At 48.4% G+C, this 23,075-nt stretch overlaps 1 protein-coding gene across 5 annotated transcripts in view; it reads right to left on the reverse strand.

Annotated features, from left to right (window-relative positions):
• MYO1C (myosin IC) overlaps window positions 1-23,075 on the reverse strand; it is a 56,799-nt gene that overhangs the window by 28,767 nt on the left and 4,957 nt on the right. For 2 of the 5 annotated variants that reach the window (XM_075113340.1, XM_075113337.1), the window contains exon 1: window positions 16,499-16,687. The exons of 1 other annotated variant lie outside the window; for it this stretch is intronic. In XM_075113340.1, the coding sequence (XP_074969441.1) occupies window positions 16,499-16,612 (114 nt within the window). In that variant the 5' untranslated portion in view covers window positions 16,613-16,687. Of the gene's footprint in view, window positions 1-2,534; window positions 3,321-3,777; window positions 5,757-16,498; window positions 16,688-23,075 lie in introns of those variants that run through there. 2 more of the 5 variants (XM_075113339.1, XM_075113338.1) reach the window with 2 other exon arrangements.

A 23,075-nucleotide genomic window follows, 5' to 3' on the forward strand; every position in this document is an offset into this window, starting at 1 on the left:
GACAATAAGAAGCCTGAACCGAGAACGAACTTCTTGTGGGGAGGTGGCAGTTAAATCACATTTGTCTCCTGGACAGTACGACATCCTTCACTGCCATGCCTAAGCTGCAGGAAGGGGAAAAAAAAAAAAAGTCCTCCGATTTCTACCCCACTCTACAGCCTGGGAGAGGGCTTGGCCACGGCACGGGCTTGGCCACGGCACGGGCTAGACAGCAGAGCAGCCAAAAATCAACTCTTTTCTCCAGAGCCTCAGTTCCTGAGGTGCAGAATGGGATAGCTCTCCTTTCCTTTTGCATGGAGAAGGCAATAACAAAAACAACTGAGGTGGACCTGGACCAAGGACCTTAGTCAAGCGCTTGCTGCCTGCCAGTGAATCCCTGACAGACTCAAGTGCAGCCACTTCGGATCCTCCTCCCTCATGCCACACTGGAAGTTAGCTGCGCATTCTGGACACGGAAAACTCTGCTGGTCAACAGCCGGGCTGGAGAGGGGGTTGTCTGAGAAGCAGCTCCATATCTCACGTAAAAACCCTCTGCAACCAACCACACGGATTCATCTGCGCTTTCTGAAGCCACCTGAGCTCAGACAGTAAACTACACGACCCAAACCTCATTCTTTAATGAAAAAATGTAATAACAAAATGAAATGTTTATTTTGCCTTTAATTACGTAAGCCCGCTGGGTGCAGTATTTCCCACAAGGCGGTAAGCTGTTCTGAGCCGACGACTTGGGAAAAATCAGAGCTGTCAGTTCAAATGGGACCAAAACAAGGTAACAACTCTGGTGACACAGGCTAGTAAAGGGAACAACTCCAACTTGCAAAACAAGGCTACCATGTCAGCAGCTGCCACTCAGGGACCATTTATAACAGAATCGGTTTCTATTCTTGCTTCTTTTCGAGCAATACATCGCCAACAAAGGCATGTCTGGAGTCAGGGAGCACTTGCCCATGCTCAGAACCTGGTTCTCCCTCTCTGATACTTCCCTCCTGATCCTAAAACACATGTTGAATGGATTTAGCTACAGAATAGACTATTCAAAAAATTGTAGTAAGGAGAGAGAATTGTCACTTCCTTGATGAATTTCTGTAAACAGTTTATTCTGAAGTCTTTCATATCTTAAGTAGGGACAAACCGGAATACATTAAAACATAAAATAATCAGAAACCTAGGGTAAGCAAGCTTATTCTCCTCTCACAAAGATGCGCTACATGCCCATTAGCAAACTGCCTAGAAGTTAAAGTTCTGCCTCCCTCGCTGTCCAAACTACAGAACCATTTAACCTCCCACCCTAAAATGCAAACCAGAATGGGAAATGTGAGCGATGTATCACACTGTGTGCATTATTTTAAGTACCTATTAAATGCATGTAGGTGGTGGGGAGCTAGAACTGTGAAAGCAAAAATTTAATCTTTTGAAAAACAATAATGCAGGGTGTGGATGTTGCTGCAATTAATTATGACTCAGTATATTAATCAATGACATGTAACACTTGTAACATTTAGAATAGTAAGAAACCATATCAAAGGAGCTCAAATGTAAATTAGAAATGCAAATTATGATGGACCAGAAACCAAAGTGAGCCATGGAGATTTGCATGGCAAGCAGGTAATATAATTTGTTCTATATATAACATAATTATATTTTCTAAACTTTGCTTTTTGTGGGGGGCCGGGAGAGCTGGGAAGTAAGTTAGGAAAAAAGAGAAGGCATTAGTAGTGAAAAGAAAAAAGTAGTTACAAGAACTGATTTGAAGGAGAAGAAGAATGTTTAGTCCTAGGAGGGGATGCTGATATTTCAATCAACAAGCTAAATATAAAACAGCAGTAAGAAAAATGAACAAGGCAAACCAGAAAGATCACCAAGGCTGGAAAAGTAAATACACTGAATTTCTATATTTAGGGGGCTGACATTTTTGCTCCTGAACAGATGACAAAAGCTGTTGGTAGTTAAAAGATGTTGCTGATGACAGTATACGCAGCAGCGCTACCTTGTGACCTCGGGGCCCGGGCATCCCGCAGTAGCTCCGGAGGACAAGCAGATGGCATAAAAGGCAAAACCTCAGACCACTGCCCTTCCAAGCAATGGTTGCCACTGACTTCCAGATCAGATGAGCAGGTGAGGGGGAGCAGGAACTCCAACACCGGCCTACAGATCGGAATCACGGCACGCAGGTGCTCCCCCGCCTCCCAGCGTGCAGCGACGGGGTGCTGATCCCGCACCCTATTTGCTGTCCCCCGTAAGTGCTGCTGTGGTCGCCGCTGAACGCACACGTCCTTCTGCCCCTCCCACCTCCAGAGCCGAGGGTCTCACGCGCTCGCAGCACCCTGGCCTTCCCCACCCCCTGCGTTCCCACCTTCGCTGGATTCCACACGCCCCACGCAACCATTTCGGACCATTATGTCTCTCTAAGAGAGTGAACTTTCCACGCGGGACAGGCACCCCAGTGCGTTCCCAGGGCATGCGAAGGGCACTTCCACGCCCACACGCTCTCTCGGAGAATATCAAGCACCACCCTAGACAACATCACTGCTCACCGCGCTCCCATGTATCGCATCTCCATATCCACGCTGTACAGAGCTTTGCGGGCTCCTGCAGTCCTCCATGCCAACAGCCAGCCAAGCACAAGCCCCCTGAGCACCCTCTGCTCCACCTTCCAATGCGCTGCCGGAGGGGGACGGGGACACCAGGCGGGTCCCCCAGAAGCTCTGCGCTTCCCTTCATCGCTAAGACCCCTTCTCAGGCCATGGTAAACACTAGACTATTCGGGAAAACACGCAAGGATCTCTAGCTTGAGCAGGTGGGGGATACTCCAGTCCCACGCTAACTCAGAATGCTTACATCTACAGACACGATGTTTTCAATCCTTCTCTTCCTAAATTTGGTAAGTTTACCAATTAAAGCCTTGAACATTTTTATTCAGACAAAAGCCCACATACACTCATTTTTATAACTCTCCCTCATTCCTGACCTCAACATCTTCCAGTGTCAGTGAATTCTGTGGCCCAATTATGCATTGTATGAAAAGAATTTTTGCATCTCTTTGGCAACTTTTAACTTAACTGAATGTCCCTCTTCCTATGTTAGAACACAGAAAAAGGGAGCTCACAATCTGTGCTCTCCACTGCACCAGTGTGTGTGTGTGTGTATATATATATATTATTTTTTCTTCCTCTCTTACTCATCTCTTTTTCCAGGTAACTACCCTAGTCTTCCCAACCTTCTGCCACCTACTCCTTTCTCTAAGCTCCCGGGGGTTCCCGCAATGCCGTATGCAGAGCCAGGCTTTCTGGTTGTGGCTAAAATGCGGACAAAATTTTGCTAAAGTAAATACACCCCGGAGGAACTGAGTGGCAGTGAGTCCTTAAGCAGGTATTTCCTGCCATTCCCTAGGGTGGTAGTCACGGAGAAAGCAGCCCATGTCCCTGGGAAGGACGCAAGCAGAGCCCAGCACCAGCACGGGGTACATGCACGTCCTCGTGCCTCTTCCACCCAAGCAAAAGCTCCACCCTTTCTTCTCCCCTATGGCAGTGCCCAGCTTTACCCCTCTCTTCCCACTTTCTCAGCTCCCACCTTGGCTTCCTCCTCAAAACATGTACCTCCTGGTTTTTATCCCATTTCAACCCCTTTCATGTAACTTCCCAACGAAGGGGTCTTTCGCAAAGCAGGCTGAAGCATTTCACTTTCCTGCTGAAACGCTGAATATTCACCTCCCTTCGTCTCAAACTAGATCCGCGTCTGAAAGCTGCAAAGCCACCAAAACAGCTGAATAAATCTTACCGCGCCTCTGAACTTCATGTCTGCCTCCTGCCAGCTCCCGCAGCACTTGCAGAGACTTAGTTTAAGCTGCTGCAAAAAGCAGGAATCTGAGGACAAGTTCTCTCTTCTGTCAGTTGCCCTTTTTTTTTTTTCATGACATTTTCGGTGCAGTCAGAACTCTCTCCCTCCCACCAGCTCCTACTGGAGCATCCTGGAGAGGGCGTTTTCCAAGGAGGGGGAGAGGAACTCTCCTCCCCTCCCGAAGAGGAGTGCCGGACGCGCGCAGGTCAGGAGAGGCAGCCCGAGAAAAAATAAGTCAGCCGTCCTCTGCCTGCAGCCTGCCTGCGGAGCCCCCGCTGCCCAACGACAGGGAGAAACGGAAAGAAAAGTAATCACAGGCACTGGAAAACCTGGTGCAGAGCCCAACACGCAAAACCACAGCAAACAGGATGCGATAGGCTCCATTACGGCAAGTTTTTGAACCGAAAGAGCCGCAGCGGTATCAGAGGGCTCCCCAGACCCCTCCCAACTCACCCCAACCACAGCAAAATCTCCTGGGCTTACAACTGCACCTGTAGTCACTCTCTAAGCAAATCGAAGGACCACAAAGAGTCCAGGGGTAAGACAGTTTGCCTTGTCTGCCCTTGCAAGGGCGCAGTATATTGGCCAACAGCCACTCTATGTGGAGGTCTCCGAGGTCCTCGCGGCAAAACAACCATGTAAGACCCTTCCTCGCAGGACACAGTCAAGCCACCGCTGCCCTTTTTCTCCAGCCCTTGCAAACAGAAGTGGTACATTTACCTGTCTCTGAGGCCATCAGGGTTTGGTCTCGCATGAAAAATCAATGGCCATAGCTACAGAAAGAGTGTGAAAACCCAGCACCGCCCAGAGGCGAGGGCATTCTGACAAAAAACGACACATACACGCAGCCTTCGCTAGCATTAGGTGGAAAGTGGAAGGACGGGAGGCAATGGATGCAAGCTGAAGAAGGGAAATTCCAGTGAGATATTGGGAAACTTTTTTCACAACGAGCACTGTCAAATACTGGAACAGGAGCCCCAAGAAGTTGTGAAACTCCATCCTGGGACTCAAGCATTCAAGACTCAACCAGACAATGCCTGAGCAACCTGATCTAAACTGGCCCTGCTTGGAAGCGGGGTTGGACCAGAGATCTCCACAGGTCACTTCCAACCTAAAATTATTCTGTGTTTCCATTCATTATTTTGCTCCTCAACAGTCTAAGCTGTGTGTCCATCCCAAAACAAATCACAAGCACAGCAAACAAAGCCGCAGTTCTGCTACGGACAGCCCATCGCCCCGGCACGGGGCCCACCCTGCAGGTATTTCAGGTCAGGAGTAGTTCACATTGCGAGCGTACGAAGCTGCTCTCTGGCGGCTGCACAGGAGGCCGGAGACCCCTGAAGGAGACGAGAGCTGCCCTGAGCCAGAGGACCGTCCGTTTCCAAACAACAGTGACTACAAAATTAGCCGTTTGATCTGACTCACAGCAGCTAACGAAGATAACGGGTTTCTGCCTGCCAGTCTCCCAGCACAGACAATCATAAGCTGCACAAAGCACACGGCCACCCATTTCTCCTTTGTACCACCCTCCCGACGGACCCCCCTCCAGGCGATCTGTAATACGGGGCTCCACACCGAGCCACGAGCGCGGCACGCGGCTACGGACTAGACGCAGGTTCATCCACAGCGTACAAGGCCCTGCCCACACGCACGAGGCGAAACACCTACCTTGCACCTGCACTTAGGAGGTCTTAAACTCAGTCTAACGCTACAAACTCGTCAGCTGGGTTTTCAGAGCTCATTTGCTCTTAATGCATGTGGCACATCTCCACTGAGCAAACATCAGCCTAATCCAAACACCACCTGATTTTCCACAAGAACCTTATAAAAATTAATGGAAACATAATCTTCCCTGCTGTGCATCATCATCTGGAGAGGGAACGCTGCAGGCTCTCCCCTGCACCTGTTCAAATACTTCTGAAATGTAGCTATCCCATTGAAAGCGCTGTCACACTGAATGTCAGTTGAGCAAGCCCTACTCTGCACATCTGCCCAGAACCAACACTTACAAGCAGCTCAGTTGCTGGAATCCAGTTAAAGTGGTCCCTCGTGGCAGTCATCAGCCCAGTTTTGCAGGTTCTCTAACCACTGGACGCACAGAGCCATGAAAACATTCCCAAGCTCAGCTGCAGATGCTTCATGACTGGCACTACCTGGAGTCAGCTCTGCTTAAAGAGGGTGGTTGTGTTTTATTTTTCCTTATCAAAATGCACTTTTCAACTTCTGTTACAGAAAGGGTAAAGTCAGGCTTTAAAAGATTTAAATCAAAAAGCCACTTGCTTTACTTTAGAGCTTTTTAAAGGAAAAGACGACTGCGCGTGGCCACCGCTCAGATAGGAGGGCGGGTGTTGCCGGTGCTTCGGTGCAGCACTCCTCTCTAATGAGCTCTGACCCAAGGCATCGATCCCAGAGATCCTGCGCTGTGGCGGATGCCCTTCGTCATGGGAGGAAGGTGCCAGCGGCTACAAGGATTTGGGATGAAGCTTGGGTAACGCTTCTGAAGAGATCTGTGGTGCCACCAGCTCTTCTCCTTCATCAGATTCCATTCTGAAACATTATTCGTAGTACCTCTCAATTCTTGCGCAACTATTTGTCATGGGTTTTATTCACTCCTTATCAACCAACCGGGGAGTTAGGTGGATGATTAACAGAGGCACATTTCAGAGGTGGGTTTAGTGCTGGCCTATTTCAGAGCCCTGAAAGACAGGGACAGTGCTCCAAAGCCAGTGCAGGAGCACAGGTAAGAGCGAAGGTCACCTACGCTACATTTCCCAAGCTGAGCCACCTCAGCCACTACGGAACCACAAATGCAAGCCCTGAGCCAGGAGCTTTCCAAGCACAATTAGAGCTGTAGCCCGGCAGCTCTAATTCTTCAGGAGGAGAATGTCAGACCTCCGTCAAAATTTCTTAATTCAGTCTGGCTGCAGTCAAACAACAGAGTCGATAAAACTCATGTTACAATTTTAAGTTATGTATTAGCAGAGTTACCTTCACATCAACAACTTCCCCTTTCCCCTAGTTTACACCTCCTAACACATCTCAGAACACATCTCATCACTGAAAATGCCACGTAAGAGGAGAATTTACAAAAGCCCAATATTCAGAAGTGCATTTTTTATAAATTTCCCTCAGCTTTTTTTTTACGCAGTAGAGCCCTTTTATTTATTTATTCGCTGGGAAGACCTTTACTCAAACCGTTTCTTTTTTCTGTAGCCAAACTCCTGCCCAGCTCTTGTTGGCGAGGAAAACCCTCCTCTGTGAGGGTTAGCCTAAACTGGGAGGGGGGAAAATAATTGGGAAGCAGAGATAACCAACCTAATTCTGATTTAAAAGATCTCGAGCCCGGACAACAAACGTGATAAAACGCAGGCTCTTCCTTTCCAGCAGCAGAGCCCAGCCCTCGCCTGCGGTTCCTGCTGAGGCCGGCTAGGTCTGCGTCGCTACTACAGGCAACCACAGGCAGAGGGATGAATCAAGTTTTCCAGGCCTCACCAGTTAGAAGTGACTCACGTAGACCCTGGCTTGGAGCGCTGGGATTGCTCTGCTCGTTGCTGATAAGCGGCTGGTTCCCTGCACACCATCTGACATTCAAAGCGGGGGGACTGGAAGCCTTTCCTGCCAGCCCTGCTCCAACAGGCTCACAGAGCGGCCCGTGACTTGCCGAGCTACACCCGCGAGCAGCGGCTCTACTGAAAAAAAAAAAAGAGTTTGGCCCCAGAAAATGGCATTAGCAAACGAGTCTTCCCCTCTGCTGCGCAGACTCCGCTGCACTGGATAAATCTGGAGGTCAGAGGTGCTGCCCTGGGTTTGGGCTATGCAAAAATCAACGTGGATCACATCTACATTATTCCAGAAGCAAAAGGTGTTGAGTTCATCTACCAATGCCTATCATCTTTTCTGGATTTTTATAATATTCATTATTTCTGCCTTGCAGAAGAACTACAGAATAACACACATTCCATAATTAGAAAGCACTTGGCAAACTTACCATGGGAAACAAACCACCCTCAACAGGCCAGGAATTTGAGGGCCCTTCCTCTTGCAGGTCACAGAACGTCTTAAACAAAAAATAGAAATTTCTTTAACCTATCACATGTGTCCCACTGTCCAGACTACACTGACCTACAACTGATTAAAATGCCTCGCGTTCCTAAGGCACCCTATAGCAGAAACAAGGTTCTGAAGGACATTTGGCCCATGGCTTAGGAAAAAAAGCTCTGTTCCCACAGAGGATGAGCATTCGACCGCACGATAACTGGGTAAATCAACACCCTGCCAAAGAACCAACACTAAACATTGCCACAGGCTGGGTAACGAGGCAGAACCGCTTCCCCATACCATCAGCTCTGCTAAGAATTGGCTGGTTTCTACCCTTTTTTTGTCAGTATGAATGCCTCTCCCCTCCCCGTGCAGACTAGCCAGCTGTCCCCAAGCAAGCAGCGAGGGGCAGGCGCCTGGCCGTAGGGCACTGGTCCCCGCAGGTGCCACGCTCCTGGTCAGTTACGGAGCCGCAGACCCACAAACGCCAAATCAAAAGCCCATTATGCTCACCCAGAAGGTGTCTCAAGACGGTAAAGTTCCTTAATTTAACTGCAAACGTCATGACATCACCAGTTCTCTGAATTCCCCGATTCTGCGTGAATGTGTTTGCACAATTATAGAGAGAACCTTAAAAATACGTTAGGTGTGGCCAAAAGGGTTCAAAAACCAGAAGACAAAGAATATTTAAATTATTATTTTGGATTCTAATTCACACTTTGTAATGCCTAAAACTGTCAATACTGGTTTTGTCTGTTTCAAGAAAGCTTCAACAGTGAGAACGCTAGACTTCTTTCCTTCCCAAGCTCAGTCTTTCACAAATAAACACGAATATTACCAAAAAAATGGAAGATTACCAAAGACGGAGACGCACACCCGTCCTTGGACTTGTACACTTTCTCTGTAAGTGCTATTCACTATTTTGAGACCTCTGACGATAGATGCGTTTGAGAAACGGCAGATTAAAAAGCACATACGCCGCGCTCGTATTTAGTTATGGCTCCCGCACACACACAATAATTCTGGGTCTGTGACGCGAGCGAAAACCAAAACTGGGTTAATCTAACAAACCGAGATAAATTTGCCTTGTTGTTGCTCTCTCCTGAGCCAGTGAAACAGAAACGGGTGACTGGCTTCGGCAGCGACCATCAGAACGAAGCCCCGCTTCGTAACCGCGGCGCCCTTCGCGCGGCGCTCGACGGGACGGCGAGCCCGTGCTGCAAACACACGCTGCCCGCCCCACACCCAGCGGCAACTGCTGAACTAACTTCAGTATCGGAGAGTTTAAAACCAGCAGTTAATTCAGTCCGATCGCTTTGCCCTCGCTTTGATACAATCGTTTTAAGCAGCTCCCCTGCAGAGTCTGCGGCAAAAACAAGAGGAGCCGTTTTGACGGAGCCGTTAGTACAAACAGCCTGACTCAGTTCAGCTGATGTGCATTCCTCCCAGCTGACTTTCTAAACAGTCACTCCCAGTGGCAGGACCTGCATCTTCCTTTTAAGGGGAAAAAATGTTTTCAAAGGAAAAATTAAGTGTTCGAAGCCCGTGTGTATCTCTGTGCTTTCAGTGACCAGTCTCCCCTTTAAAAACACGTTCTTGTTGCACAAAAACCAAAAAATTCTCCCTGCTTAATGTAAAGTTGTTGTTCTTTCTTAAACGGCCATCAGCTTTCCATCAATAGATTCCTTGGCAGACCCAGCTGAAACGCCCCATCGTACTATTTTTCACACAAGCCAACGTGAAACAGGGGATTGGTTTTCCAAAGCCTTGGGACGACTAAATCTGAGGGAGAAAGACATGGCTGAGAAACAACAGGCAGAACTTACAGGCTGTAGGTGACACTTCACAGCCCATGCTGGCGGCTGATAGTTCCTATTCCTTCAAATGTCTTTTCCTGCATTTCTGAGAAGAGCCTTAGCGTTAGAAAGGGATTAAGATTGGAAGCATATCATAACAAAAACTTCTATCCACACTAGATAAGGAAAGAGTGACCACGGGTGCTTTGCCTGCACGTTAGATGAAGGAAACAGGATTTCCCTCTGCTACTCCCTGCCTGAGCAAGATCCCAAGGAAATGTTTCTAATAATAGGAAATTACTATATAAGGCCAGATCAGCACTAAACTGTTTGCAGTCTGGAGAAGAAGAGCATCCAAGAGTACTGAGGAGGGACACAACCGGCAGAGCGGGGCTCTTCACGCGTCAGTGTTCTCCGGGAAGGCAGCACACGCCAACCAAAGGTTCCCCCCATAGAGACGGACAGCATCTACCCGTGACTCTGCTCCCCCGAGCAGAGCAGGGCCTCTCCCACAGCCCCAGGGAGAAAACTAAAGGTACAAATTAGAGCTGCTACGTCCTTTTTCTATCATGCTCTTGCTTTTCTTCATGGGAGGAAAAAGACAGGCAGAACAGACTTTTAAGTAGCGCCTGCAAAGCAAGGCTGAGGACACCTCTGATAGGGAAAGGGCAGGAAAAGACACAGCCACATCCCAAAGCATGACGTGGCCGGTGCTGCTGCAGAAGGCAGGCTGACAGCTCCCCTGCCTGCCCTCCCCGGGCAGCAGATCCGCGCAGCACAAGCTTGCTGCTGCATTTGGTGAACTGGACAGCTCGCTCTTACCCGCTTTGTTTTAAACTGTACGGATGCCGCGCACCCGTGGAAGGAGCCTTTTCACTTAATTTCCAAAGTGTTCCCACGTAATTACAGGCATTAGTGTCTCGCAGGCCAACGGTTTCAGCAGCAAACAGTTGCGTACAGCTACAAGCTGCGCCCGCCTCAGCAAAACCGTCAGACTGACTGCAGTCCGGAGCTGCAAGCGTAGCTCCGATGCACGCTTTCCACTATCACTCCAGCAGGCGCAAAACCTGCAAGCCCAGTTAAAGACAGATTTCCCTTCTTACACAAATGAGAGGGAGTTCCTACAACAATGCTCACAAAGACCTCGCCTGGTCTTTGTGATATAAAGCGATAGAACTGGAACATTTCCTTGTGATGCCCAGCGAGGGGTATCTTTCCGTCTCTGCTTTGTCTTCGGCTAAGGCCAGCGGCTCTCACCTCCCGGTGCAGAGAAGCTTGCTGAGCACACACAGTCTGACACAGTCCCACAGCTGCCACGGAAATCAGTACGAAATACATTCCTAGGCAGGTTTATCACCCAGACCTTTTTCTGACAGCAATAGATGTGCGTGACAAAATGTACAAATGCTTTTGCATCTGCAGCCCCGCTACATCCTACCTCCCTTCTGTCTACAAATGCAGCCCCTGCAGGGCTGCCCGGCTTCTCGAGGAACTCGAGGCCAAATCCCAGCCAAGGTTTTCAACATGTTAGCTGGGAAGACCTCCTTGAGCTGAAACGGCTGGTTTGCCACAGCAAAGTTACGCTGAGCGCCTTAAAAAAAAAAAGCAATCTAGGCTACCCTCATGAAAGACTCACTGATGAGACAGCAGGACAGAGTCCTGGCCGCAGAATCCCTCTTCTACATCTCAGCGCCCAGAGCTTTGCTGTCCCGATGAGAACGTGGCTGAGGTTTCCAGCTCCCTGTGCGTCCCAGAGGATCGCGCCAGCGTCGCCAGGCTCTCAGGTACGCTCTTCACCAGTTGCTCGTTCCTCGCCCTCGTTCCCACGCTACCCGGCCAGCAAAGGGTGTGCGCTCAAGGGCGTGTTAAGCTTTCCAGGGCATACAGCGCTTCTGTCCTGAGAGGATGTTTCGCATCTGACTTATCTTTAGGGACATCTTGATTCCTGAAGATTTTTAAACTGACCTTTAGTTTTTGTCCAGTTAAATATCTCACATCCTTGCCTGCGCAGCGAGGGGGAAAACAAGTGCAGGCAACAGGCAGGTTTTTTTCAGGACTGATGAACATAGGTGGTTACGCCTCTTAGAGAAAACCAACTACAAGAAAGTGTTTCTATTGAACACCCTTATGCCTCTTTTCTCACGTAATAACTGTTCCACAACATTTATAAAGCAATTCAAAAAGATGGCCTGTGCTGCTATTGCTTGTGGTCAGTGGTATCTGAAAGTTGATTAATTTTGGAAAAAACAAGGTTTTGGGAACTAGCTCCGTGTGCATTTAAGTCAGTACAAAGTCTCAGCTTTAAGCCCTGAACCCTAACGCTGTCGTCTTCTCTACTTATGTTTCATGCCAGGCCAAAGGATGCAGTCGGTAAGTTGTTTTTTCAGTTTCAAGAAGTCTGCTCCAGGAGAAATAAGGTATTTTTCTTGGCTCTAAAAAGTGAGACACATCACAGGTATGAGACCAGGAGTCTGGAAGCAGAGATCAACCACCCCCACTAACGTTATATCGACAGAATCCCAAGTCTCCCCCACGCCACCAATGGTAATCATAAAATTTTTCTCTAAATCTAGGAAATGTCTGTTTAGAACTGCTGATACCAAAACAGTAAGTTTAAGCTGCTTTATTTTCTTTAGTGGGTTAAATCTGAAGCCTGGGGAAGGCTACCTGAATGACATTATTCTTACTTGTGCCGACACGTAATTTTACAGAAATCCAAATAACAGATTTATCTGTTATATCAGACTGCTTTATAGGAAACAACTAAACTTGACTGACTTGTCCTATGATGTCCTTTTTTCTTTTAATTGACCACTTTCATCAATGAAGTTTTGCATTAAGACAAACCACACCCAAGCCCAGACAATTTGGTACTGTGAAAAATAGTTTAAAAGGAAATACCTCCCTCCAAAACAGCCAAATGAAGTTGTTTCTTTTAGTTAATGTGAAGCTTTTCCTTTTCATAAAGTCAGAATAAAGCTATCGCTGAACTCCTAGTTTGCTGTCAAAATTAACTTTTCTGCTATGTGGAGGTTGGAGCACAGGTAACATCTATATTTGTATATTCAAGCTTTCAGTTGAGAAAAATAAAGGCCAAATGGCTAAAACTTTCCTGAAAAGCACAGGAGAGAGGACCCAACGTGAAATATATTGCCTGAAATTCTGGGTTTCTTTATCAAATAGCTCACACACGAGTGATGCCCCAACTACTCCTGCTCCCCACTCTTGTTGGTATAACAAAATCCTTAGTATGGAAGGTTTATAGTAGCAGGAAGATGTACATGTCGGTATAATTCGCGCCCCAGATTTAGGGAAACGATGCTAGGGGCACCATTCTGGACCGGCACGATGGCACCTGTCCCAGGTTTGCTCCACGCAAGGGCTGGGGCTCCTCAGGAAGAACAAACAGCGCGCCAGCCGGCGACGCTTCCTTCTGCTGCCAGAAGCGGGTGATACCTGAGAGAAACAAGTTCTTATTTTCCTTCTGGGTGTGACCCTTTTTTAATGCAAACTTAGCAATGCTGCAAGCAAACTACAAATACCGAGCAGAGCCAAGTTCTGTGAGCCCAGAGAAAGGGCGCATTCAATGCTTTAGACATTCGAACAAGAGGAGTAGTTTTTAATCTGATGATTTGTAAGTGTAGAGTTTACAGGCACAATCTGTACTTCCACCACTTCTCCCCCCCCCCCCCCCCCATCCCAAACTGACTTTGCTGGCCTAAGGCAGGCAGTTATTTTGGGACAGTGAAAAGTTATAAATAAGTTCTAATGAAACTCTCAGGAACACATATGGTACTGAACTTTTTTCAAACCCTTCTTTGTAAGGGAACAAAGAGCATTTTGCATTTATTGTGATGGCATAAGTCCCCTACGGAAAGTTTAAGGAAAGAGTTTCAGCAACAGTCCGGAGTAAAACTAGATCACAAACCCAAAACAACAATATCCAACGATCTGCAGGAATTCCAGATTGCGCTAAAAGAAACGTCCCGAGCCATTTCCAAAAGCAGACGAAAGGAAAGTAGAGACACAGTGCAGACTGGCTATCTGGCAGCGTGTCAGCCGCGAGGCCTGGCAACCCACAGGAGCACGTGGGCAGATGATGCTGCAGCTGGCGTGTGTCTGCGCCGCTTCCCTTTACCCTCGCCCGTCCTGGTACTTCCGAGAACGAGGGTAAAAGCCACCAGATGAAGGGTGCTCTCTGAGGTAATCCCCCACTGACCAGCCTGGCAGGACCCCAAGGACCCCACAGTGAACAGAGTCTTTAATATTTTTGTGAATTGCAAGCATTTTTATCCCAAAATAGATCTATCCTCAGTTAACGAGGAGTTGCCATCGTGTTGGCAAAAGTGTGCCAGGATGCTTGGAAAATACAGGCATCGTTTCAGAAGGACATCCCACATCCACCGGCATCAGCCTGCACTCAGCAAATGATCCAGAATATTGTTTTCCTACATCTTAAAAATTGATACTCCTATTGAATCAACACTACATTAATCAGGATTTTCTTGAAGTAAAAGAAGTAATCACACTGGTGATAAAAAAAAGAAAAACACAACAAAACACTGGCTTGCAACTTAGTAAGCACCCTTTGGAGAGTAAGGAATGTGTCATCTCCAAGACACGGTTTCAGCTCCCCGCTCGCTCAGGAGAACTACACTGTCCTGCTCACAGCATTTTCAAGATGCGATTCTTGAATTTTCTGTACCTTATTCAAGATTTTCTGCATTGCCAGGGACACAGATTTAATCTAAAGCGAAGACAAAATACACACTAAAGAATAAGCAAGGAGCCCATTCCTTTGTGGTCTCAGGAATGCGTGTTACACATCTGGATAAACAGGGGCCTGTGCACTGAATGGAAACATTCATTCCCCAGCTGTGGCAAAGCCCAAATCCCTTCTCTCTCTGATTTACTTATAGTACATTGGGTGATTGAAAAACTGCATAAATCCTGCCAAGGCAGACAAAATAGGTAGTCACGGGCAGGCCCAGCCATCTTCCCGCTGACCCTGTACATCTCCCCTATAAATGAAAACCTCTCCTGGGCTGTGACCTCCGGCTCCAGCGAGAGCCCTGAAGGAATTCGCTGGCATTATACCCACAGCTCCCGTTACTTGGGTACGATCGGCTGGTTGTGGCAGCAACAGAAATCCTCGCTGTCCTGCAGTGTTCTGTCCTCTGTCAAAGATGAGGTCCGGCACCCCTCGAATCAGAGGCAGAAGGGGAAGCGCCCACGTGTGCGGATGCAGGTAACAGCACATCCTCAAGAAAGCGAGCAGTCTCCTCCCGCCCTGAGGCTACCAGGGGGAGGTGGGAGTCGATTCCACACACGGCCGCACCCTGCCAGAAGCGCAGGGGCTTGGAGATCCCATGGAAGTCGGGTACCTTTTGTTCTGATGCTGTCTGAGCAAACCCTACTGCCCTTGGCAGCCAGGATGGCGACAGAACTGTCAGAAGTCTCATCCCACCGGGAGGAAAACACTTCCCCTCCTCCGATTCGACCGGCGTCGATTCTCTAGGCCCCCCCTGGGGAAGGTGAGGGATGCAGGGCCATGGGGGAATCTGAGCTCCAACCTGAAAGAAGGGTCCAGGAGTCTCAAGAACAGGTATCTCCCATAGGAAATCAGTGTGTTATCAGAGCCTGTAATGTAAGAAATACACACACAATGCAGGCAGCAGCACTGGTTCCTTTGCTTCAATCCTCTGTTCTCAGAGCTCTGATATTGCCAGGGCAGCATCATTTGCTCCTGTAGCAACAACGCAAGCCCAGCCTTTGCCACTCTGCAATGAGATGAGGCTGCAAAAAGATGAGAGCTGATGCAGTGTGCACGGCAAGCCCTAGATTAACCCCGCTTCACTGTGGTCAGCGGGAGCTCCACCATCAGCTTCTGGTGCATCGGAGTGCACCTGTGGCAGGAAAAAGGGTTAAGCTCTTTTAAGACACCCAAAGAAAAAGAAAAGCATCGAAACTTGAGGGTTTGTCTCAGGAGCTATTGTTTGTACGGCTGAACTAGAAAAACAGAGGGACACGGGAAGTTCATCACTGTAAATTATTGATCCACTGCTTTCTAGACATTGAAACTGGTAATTAAACAAATGGTAAAAAGATACTTCATCAATTATGGAGGTGTCACTTTAAATTACACTTGCTCCAGGATGAATAAAACACGGAAGTTAAATGCTATGGGAGCTTCTTCATGCTGACTTCTTCTTCGCAGTCCTCGCTACAACACTGACTCCAATTCTCTTACACGGCTGCTTCAGAGCTGCATGCTCTTGGCACGTACTAAGCTAGATAAGGGGAAAGGAGAGTTTTTGTTTCACCAATCTTTTTCACACAGTGTCCAGAAAGCACAGTCCTGCGGTCAGGAGAGAAGATCTGGAGCTGAGAGTAGTGGGATCCCTTTGCTGCTCCACAGGACGAACATTCTGGCCGTAAGCCAAGGCCGCAGCCCCTGTGGCAACCGCCCTCCTCAAAAACCAGATTGAAAAAAAAAGTTTTGTCTACTAACAGTCAGTTGTGGAATCTGTGACATACTGGGCAGCCATTTGATACTGGTAGGTCTCACGGTTTTTAGAAAATATACACATGTACGCGCCCTCCACAACCTGAAATTACACTGGCAAGCTGCTTCTGAAGCAGTGTGATGCTGACATCAAAGATCGCCTTTTAAGCAGAAATCATGCCAGCACCATAACGACTACTCAAATCTGATTTATGATACATTTTTGCAGAGTGCATGCCTTAGTGCATCAAGCTTAAAGTTATCTCAATTTCACATGTTAAATATTACATGAATGTAAAAATACACTTGCTGCAATACTCACTTTGAAATAAGAACAACATCCAAAGAAGAGGTTGGCCATCTTGCAGTTGCTGGCACAGACGCTCTCTAGAACCATTACTCCATCTCTCAAATAGGTTTCACTCCAGGAAAGCATTTATTGAAGGCCGAGTTCATCAATCGATTGAGGCAGAACAGCTCAGGGAGTACAAATGCTCTGAGTGCAAGACTGCGTATGCAGCATTAGCAGACAGCTTGGAAGTGCATGCAGAAAAACCCTAACAGGTGGCCGCAGCTGGCATCCTTTGCTGAGCAGAAGCTGCAGCGAAGCAATAATGGAGGCAAGATCAGGCAAACAGAAGCTGCTGGTGGAGACAGAATGACCCAAGAAGTCAAACGACTTGTGCTTGTCATGGCAAAGTGGGGAAGAAGTGAAGGGATGCCCGGGCAGGAGTTCAGCTCAGAGAGGAGAGAGGCCGAGGGATGAGCCGCAGGAATAGGCTGTGGAAGCTGGCGATGAATGCATCATCAGCTGATGGAAAGGGTCAAAGTGGAGGATGAAGGCTGGACAGGAGACGTTTTGTGAAGGGAAGAACACCAGCCTTTGGTAGGGGGATAAAAGAATCAGAAGGCTGAGCTGACTCTCCCTACCGCTCCCCAAACAATGAGGCTGAAGCGCAAGGAGAGCAAGCTCTCCTATGGGCCTGATGCCAGCTGCTCCGTGAAGTTCTCGCCTGTTCTAGGGAGAGTTACACAACGCAGGGCTTTATTCATAAGCGCCCGATGGCGCCCCGGGTACACAACAGCTCCCACCAGCACAACAGTATTTGTGGGAAACGTTAGGAAGAGTGTCTAAGAAAGATAAAGCCTTTGAGTTGCAGACGAAGCTGCCAGCCCTCATTTCCAGCGTGTCGGAGCAAGCCCTTCTTGAAGTCAGCAGCCTGGAATGAAGAGAATCTGGCATTTATGCATGTATGCATGGTTCGGGCAGTCAGGGCGGAACGGCTGACTTTAATCATACTTTCCACAACGGGGGGGGGGGGGGGGGGGGGGGGGGGGGAGGGGGGCGAGCGGCAGAGCACAGCAAGCGATGGGCGAGCGATGGGCATTATCGGCCATATATTCACAAATTCCTCTTCTTTGACTTAGCAGTTCAAGCCTGAGCTCCCTCCCTGCTGCCACTAGCCCCTGGAGGAGGAGGGGAAGCGTGAGCACACAGAACTGGAATTTCAGAGTCCTCTGCATTCCCAGGATTCTTGGTGTCTCTGATAGGCAGCACAAAGGCAGCATACACTTGTCTGGATTTCCGACAAATTCCACCTTCTGGAGAACTGCTGGAACAGCTGCTGGGTCACAGGGGTAGCTACATGCAGGTACCACCCTCCCCTGGAGCCCCACTACTCCAAAAGTCACTAATCCAGGTGCTAACCCATTACTGCCCCTGCTGCTCCGGCGTGCCTGCCGGGTGATACCTTTGTGTTCGGTACACACATTTTAAAGTTGTTTCTTTAGTTGCCTTTTGCCAGAATATGTCTTTTCTGAGGAAAAAAAAAATAAATCAATAGAGCATCTAAAAATATGAGCTTGCACTAGCGATCGCCAAGCTTTTTTAGCTTGTTATGAACCCTCTTCAGTACGGTATCAAAAAGGAGTAAAGCTCCAAAATAGTTCAATCCAGCTGCCCATGACTGTGTTAGCAACAATGCTTTAAAGGATCCCAGTTCAAACCACTTTTGGTTGCCTTCTACCCTCACATGGAGGCTACGGTCCGCTAAATCACACCGAGCTTTGGTTCCACCCAGAAATAGCCTGTTGAAGTTTCTATTGCAGGATGGCGCTCCCACATTTTGTTTGCTTGGGTGCCACTGCTGGTGGTGACAGCAACAGCAGCTACAGACTGCAGGAACCTGCAAGCATGCCCAGAAAGGGCACACGTCCAGATCCAACCTCTCGCACGAAAGGTTTTGGCAGCAAAACTAATCCCTTCTCCCTTACCCTTTCTGCCTGCGTCGATCACGACATCACGATGCCGCAACACCGTAACCTTGTCCTACCACCCCACACATACACCTTGCTGAAGAGTCGAAGGACTTTTGGGCCCTGCGGGAACCTTTAGAGCTGCTGAAGAGCAGTGCAAAAGTGGGCATCCCTGCATCCCCAGCTGGGCTGGGTGCCCTCGCTGCACTGGCTCTCCCAACCTCCTTCCACAGCCGCAGAGGGAAGGAGGGGAAGCGGCAGAGGCGTATCGGCCCCGGAGAGAGCAAAACGCACCGGACACCCATGCCCAGCCGGAGCCCCCTGACTTGGGCTACGGATAGGCAAGAGGCAGAGCAGGCACCGGTTTCTCTTGACTCAGCGACTAAGCACGCTTACCCTGACTGCCTGTGCCAGCGTTATCAGCGCTGCCCTGTTCCTGAACGATACCGTGTTAATGGGCAACGGCAACGCAGGCGCTCCACGGGCAGACGGTTACCGTACTGCCCGGGAGCTGTAACGAGTATTATAGCCTGGGAATCCCCATTACAACAAGTGGAATAGAGATAGTGTTTTCTATTTGTAAATCTTAATAAAGCCAACACTTATAAGACGACTAATTACCATTTACGTTCCAAACAGCTGGCCTAGCTCCACATCCACAGGCTGGGAGGTTTTAGTGCCAGTCAGCCCACACACCAGGGCACAAAAGTCCCCCAGTACAACCGCAGAACCTTCTAGCGAACTAAAACTTCTCACTACCACTGACTCAAAGGGTCAAAACCCAGCAGCGTAAGAAGAGCACGGCTACACAAGCCATCATTCCCGCAGCATTATGTTACAGACACTTCTCCAAGGTGAAAAGAGCACAGAAAGTGTCCTCCGAGGTGCCAGAGTGTGGTCCCAGGTTGCTGTAAGTTGACCTACACAGGCGAGACCGGTGTGTTGCAGTCCATCCCGTCCCCAGCTGTGCTGCTCCTGGCTGTCTCCCTCCTCTGCCCTGGGACCGGTACCTGTTCAGCTCTGTGCTGAGGCAGTTCAGAGAACTGAACAAACAGAAAAGTGTGGGTTTTTTTCCTTCATCATTGTTCTCCAAACTTTGTTTCAATTGATTCACCAAAGTGTGAAATGGATGCTAGTGCAGGTACAAGGCAGGGAGTGGGGAGCTACACCAAAACCAACTTAAATAAAATTTCATGTCAGTATAAGCTTATCTTAGCGGGGGAATACGTCCTCCTGGCAGGCAATAAAGGGCATTTCATTAAGGGTGACGTGGGTGAAGGTCTAAGACTCGCTGGCTGCCTGCTTCCTCCCCTACCCTTTACACATACACAGCTCCCGACATCTAAAACCTTGGGAAGCAACGCGTGCGTATTATCACCACTAGCAGCCTCCAGGGCAAGGCCGGGAATGACGCTAGAGGCTGCAGGCCTGCCCGCTGTGGCGTTCCACAGCCAGGAGATCAGCAACACAAGTGACCTAACTTGATGCACGCGGGTACGTACGTGACACCAGACCCGCCAGCAGACACAGGCCTAGCTAACGCAGGGGTCCGCGGCTCCACGAGACTGCGAGCAGCCGACGCTTTCTGGCAGGTGCCTTAGAAACGACGGCCAACGATGCCGGGCTCTGCTTGCGAGCGCAGAGCGGGGAGGCTCCGGGCACAGGCTCGTCACTGTGCCAGATACTGACGCCAACCAGCCTTCCCCATCAATCCGCACATCTCCGTCCAGCCCATGCTAAAACCTCATTGATTTTCTACTCTAACGAGCGCTGTGTCACATTTGTGTTGACTAACCATCAGTACAGATAAGTGGTTTGCAATTAAGATAATTTGGTTTGGGGCCAGTGAAAGTATGGCCTCAAAAGCACTCTTGCAAGCTCAGCACAGTGCTAAAGAGATTAACCAGAGACATTCACTGCTCAGAACAGAAGGCCAGGTACCAAGCTGACAGCTACTTTTAGACCTTTATACCAGAATTTACCTTTCCAGCCTATCCAAAATAAAAAGCAAGGTTTGTCACAACAGGGCTTTTCCTTGGAAAGTAATCTCTCGCTTGTAAAATGCTCGGAAAAGATTTCTTTCTGGACGCGCACGCTCAACCTTCAGCAACACAGATTTTCTTCCACTCAGGTCCTTTCACAGAGGCTACCTATTCCTGATGGCAGACAATTAGTATTTCAGGCAAAAATGCATTCAATGACAAATAGCCAACTTTGAAGCCACTAGAAAAAAAAGTAAACAGCTACATGGGCGCAGCTTTTGAGTTCCATGGACTTCAGCCTGGACATAGTTCACATTCTCATCCTACACTCAGCCACTCTGAGGAATTTTCCTCCCATCGCAAGCTGAGCTGAGAAAGCGGTTTGGATAGCAGCAGTTGGCAGGTAAATATATTCCAGGCCTAAGGTTGGAAGGAGCTCCCCTCTGCCCCGACCTAGACACGGAATCATCAGAGCAGAAACAGACACTTGGCAACCGATCGGGCTTCAGCGTAAAGAGAGAGAGAGATCAAACACCCCCTTTGGCTCTGCAAGCTTTTTGCATACAGAACCTGACATCTCTTGCAACATTTCCTTTTCACATGGTGTCCTCATGACCCAGCTGCCAGAGCAGCACAGAAGCCCTCGCCACCTGCCAGGCCCTCAGCACCAGACACCCCTGCTCTGCGAGCTCTCACCAGCGCAGCCGAGGAAGGTTTCAAGGTGGTCACTGTCCGCGCTGATCTCCAGGAAGAGCCGCCCATCTTCAACTCTTCTTCTTACTGTTTTGCTCTCCTTTCCTTTACACTTCTTGTGTCAGGACACAGTTATCTCAAATCAGATTAGTTTGTACTTGAGACAAATGATGTCTGAAAGCTTCACCCAAATACATAAATGGCCCGTAACCACCAACCCGTGTATCCTTCAATTACATCGGGCAAAAAGAAGAGACTGTGCTCGTATCGTTGTGTCATCACGTGTTCCTCTTAAATGTTCTAAGGACTCTAACACACCTGTTTTAGAAATGCCTCATTAAAGTGCATACGTTATCCCTTCTGTTACCCCCAACTGCTTCTAGCTTTCTCCAGCCCCTGCAAAAGCAGTCAGGAGAGCACTGTTTCTTCTGTGAATTGAGGAAACATCTTTTTGGTGATCTTAGAGGATGGTGTTTTAAGGCAGCCAACGCCTACCTGACAGGCAGCGCTACTGCTCATCTGTACGTCCGTAACAACCAACATTTCAAACAATTTAAAGAAATGCTTTCTGCTGGAAACCAAAACGTTAAGTGCTGAAACTATGCACCAACGGAAATAACGAGTGCGCCAAAATAACAGGCATTTGTCCCTAAGCTACTTCATAAGGCCAAGTCTCCAGCTAAACAGTCGGCGGATCCACTCCTTCCGGAGGATGCAGAGAGGAAAAGGAGAGCAAAATAGGACTGGTTGGATCTATGATACAGGCTTATTTTGGCCTCCCAACCTTTTCTGCCTCCCACGCCTTTTTCTCGCCCTCAAACTTTTCCAGCCTCCCCTTCTTGGCCTCTACTTTCCTTGCCGACCTCCCATGCCGTCTTGGCCTCCCACTCCTTTTCGGTCTCTGTTCTTCTTATTGGTCTCCCACCCTTCTTCAGCCTCCACTCTTCTTTCTGGCCTCCCACACGTTTTGGGCCTCTAGTTTTCTTTCGGACTCCCACCCCTTCAGCAGCACATGATATTCAAATCCCTTAATGTTATGAATATGCAAATTCCCTATCCACAAGTGTCTCACCGTGATGGGCGCATGCATACTTTGACTTCTCCTTCTACACCCTCGCTGGCCAGAAACAAGCTAGCTTCCACCCAGATGGCCTGCAGCCGTAACAGCACGATTTTCTGCCCAGGGAAACGTGCTGGCGCTCCCACTGACTCCAAATCCTGCCGGGACTCTCACAGCGCTGCGCAGCTAACTGCGTTAATGGAGGTACAGAAGTGAAACATGAGAAATTCCAAGATGGTAAAAACCAGAGTTTCAGAGCCAGGCTTTCATAAGGTTTAGGGGTGATGCAAATCCCCCCCATGCTCGTTTAAACAAATCTAGATCTTCTAGCTTTGCTAACGGCTCCACAAACTGCTGTTCCCAGTTCCTACCCACCAGCTTTCTGGACAAATCAGCGAGATTAAAGTTAAAAATCACCTGCATTCCCACAGAGCACTAGGATCAGGCACACAAAAACGCACTCTGTACTTCCCTGCAGAGCTTGCTTTTGATCCCCTCCTCCAACTTTAAGAGCAACAAATGCACACACAAATAAAAATGGGGATTTTAGAAGTCACATATTTTATATTTTCCCTTGTTTTCAAATGAGACCTTAAGTTTTCCTTTCTATTTTCAAACAAAATTGTGGCCAAAAAAGCTTGTGATTTTAGGATAAATCAAATATATATATTTTGAATACACTGTTCAAAATGCAGTATTTGGTTTACTCGAGAAATTCAATAAGTGCCTTTTTTGTTTGTTGTTTTTGGAAAGGTGCAACAGATATAAAAGCAGCTCTTCATTATACATTACTGTGCTTTTCCAGTAACCACGTCGCTCCGAATCTTCTCTTCCAAGCTGCAGCATTTTTTTAATTACCACTTAGTAGCTCTGAAGGAAAGGAGAGAGAACTGACCACAACATTCAGG

This window comes from Phalacrocorax aristotelis, chromosome 18 (genome assembly GCF_949628215.1).
Source record: "Phalacrocorax aristotelis chromosome 18, bGulAri2.1, whole genome shotgun sequence".
NCBI lineage: Eukaryota > Metazoa > Chordata > Aves > Suliformes > Phalacrocoracidae > Phalacrocorax > Phalacrocorax aristotelis.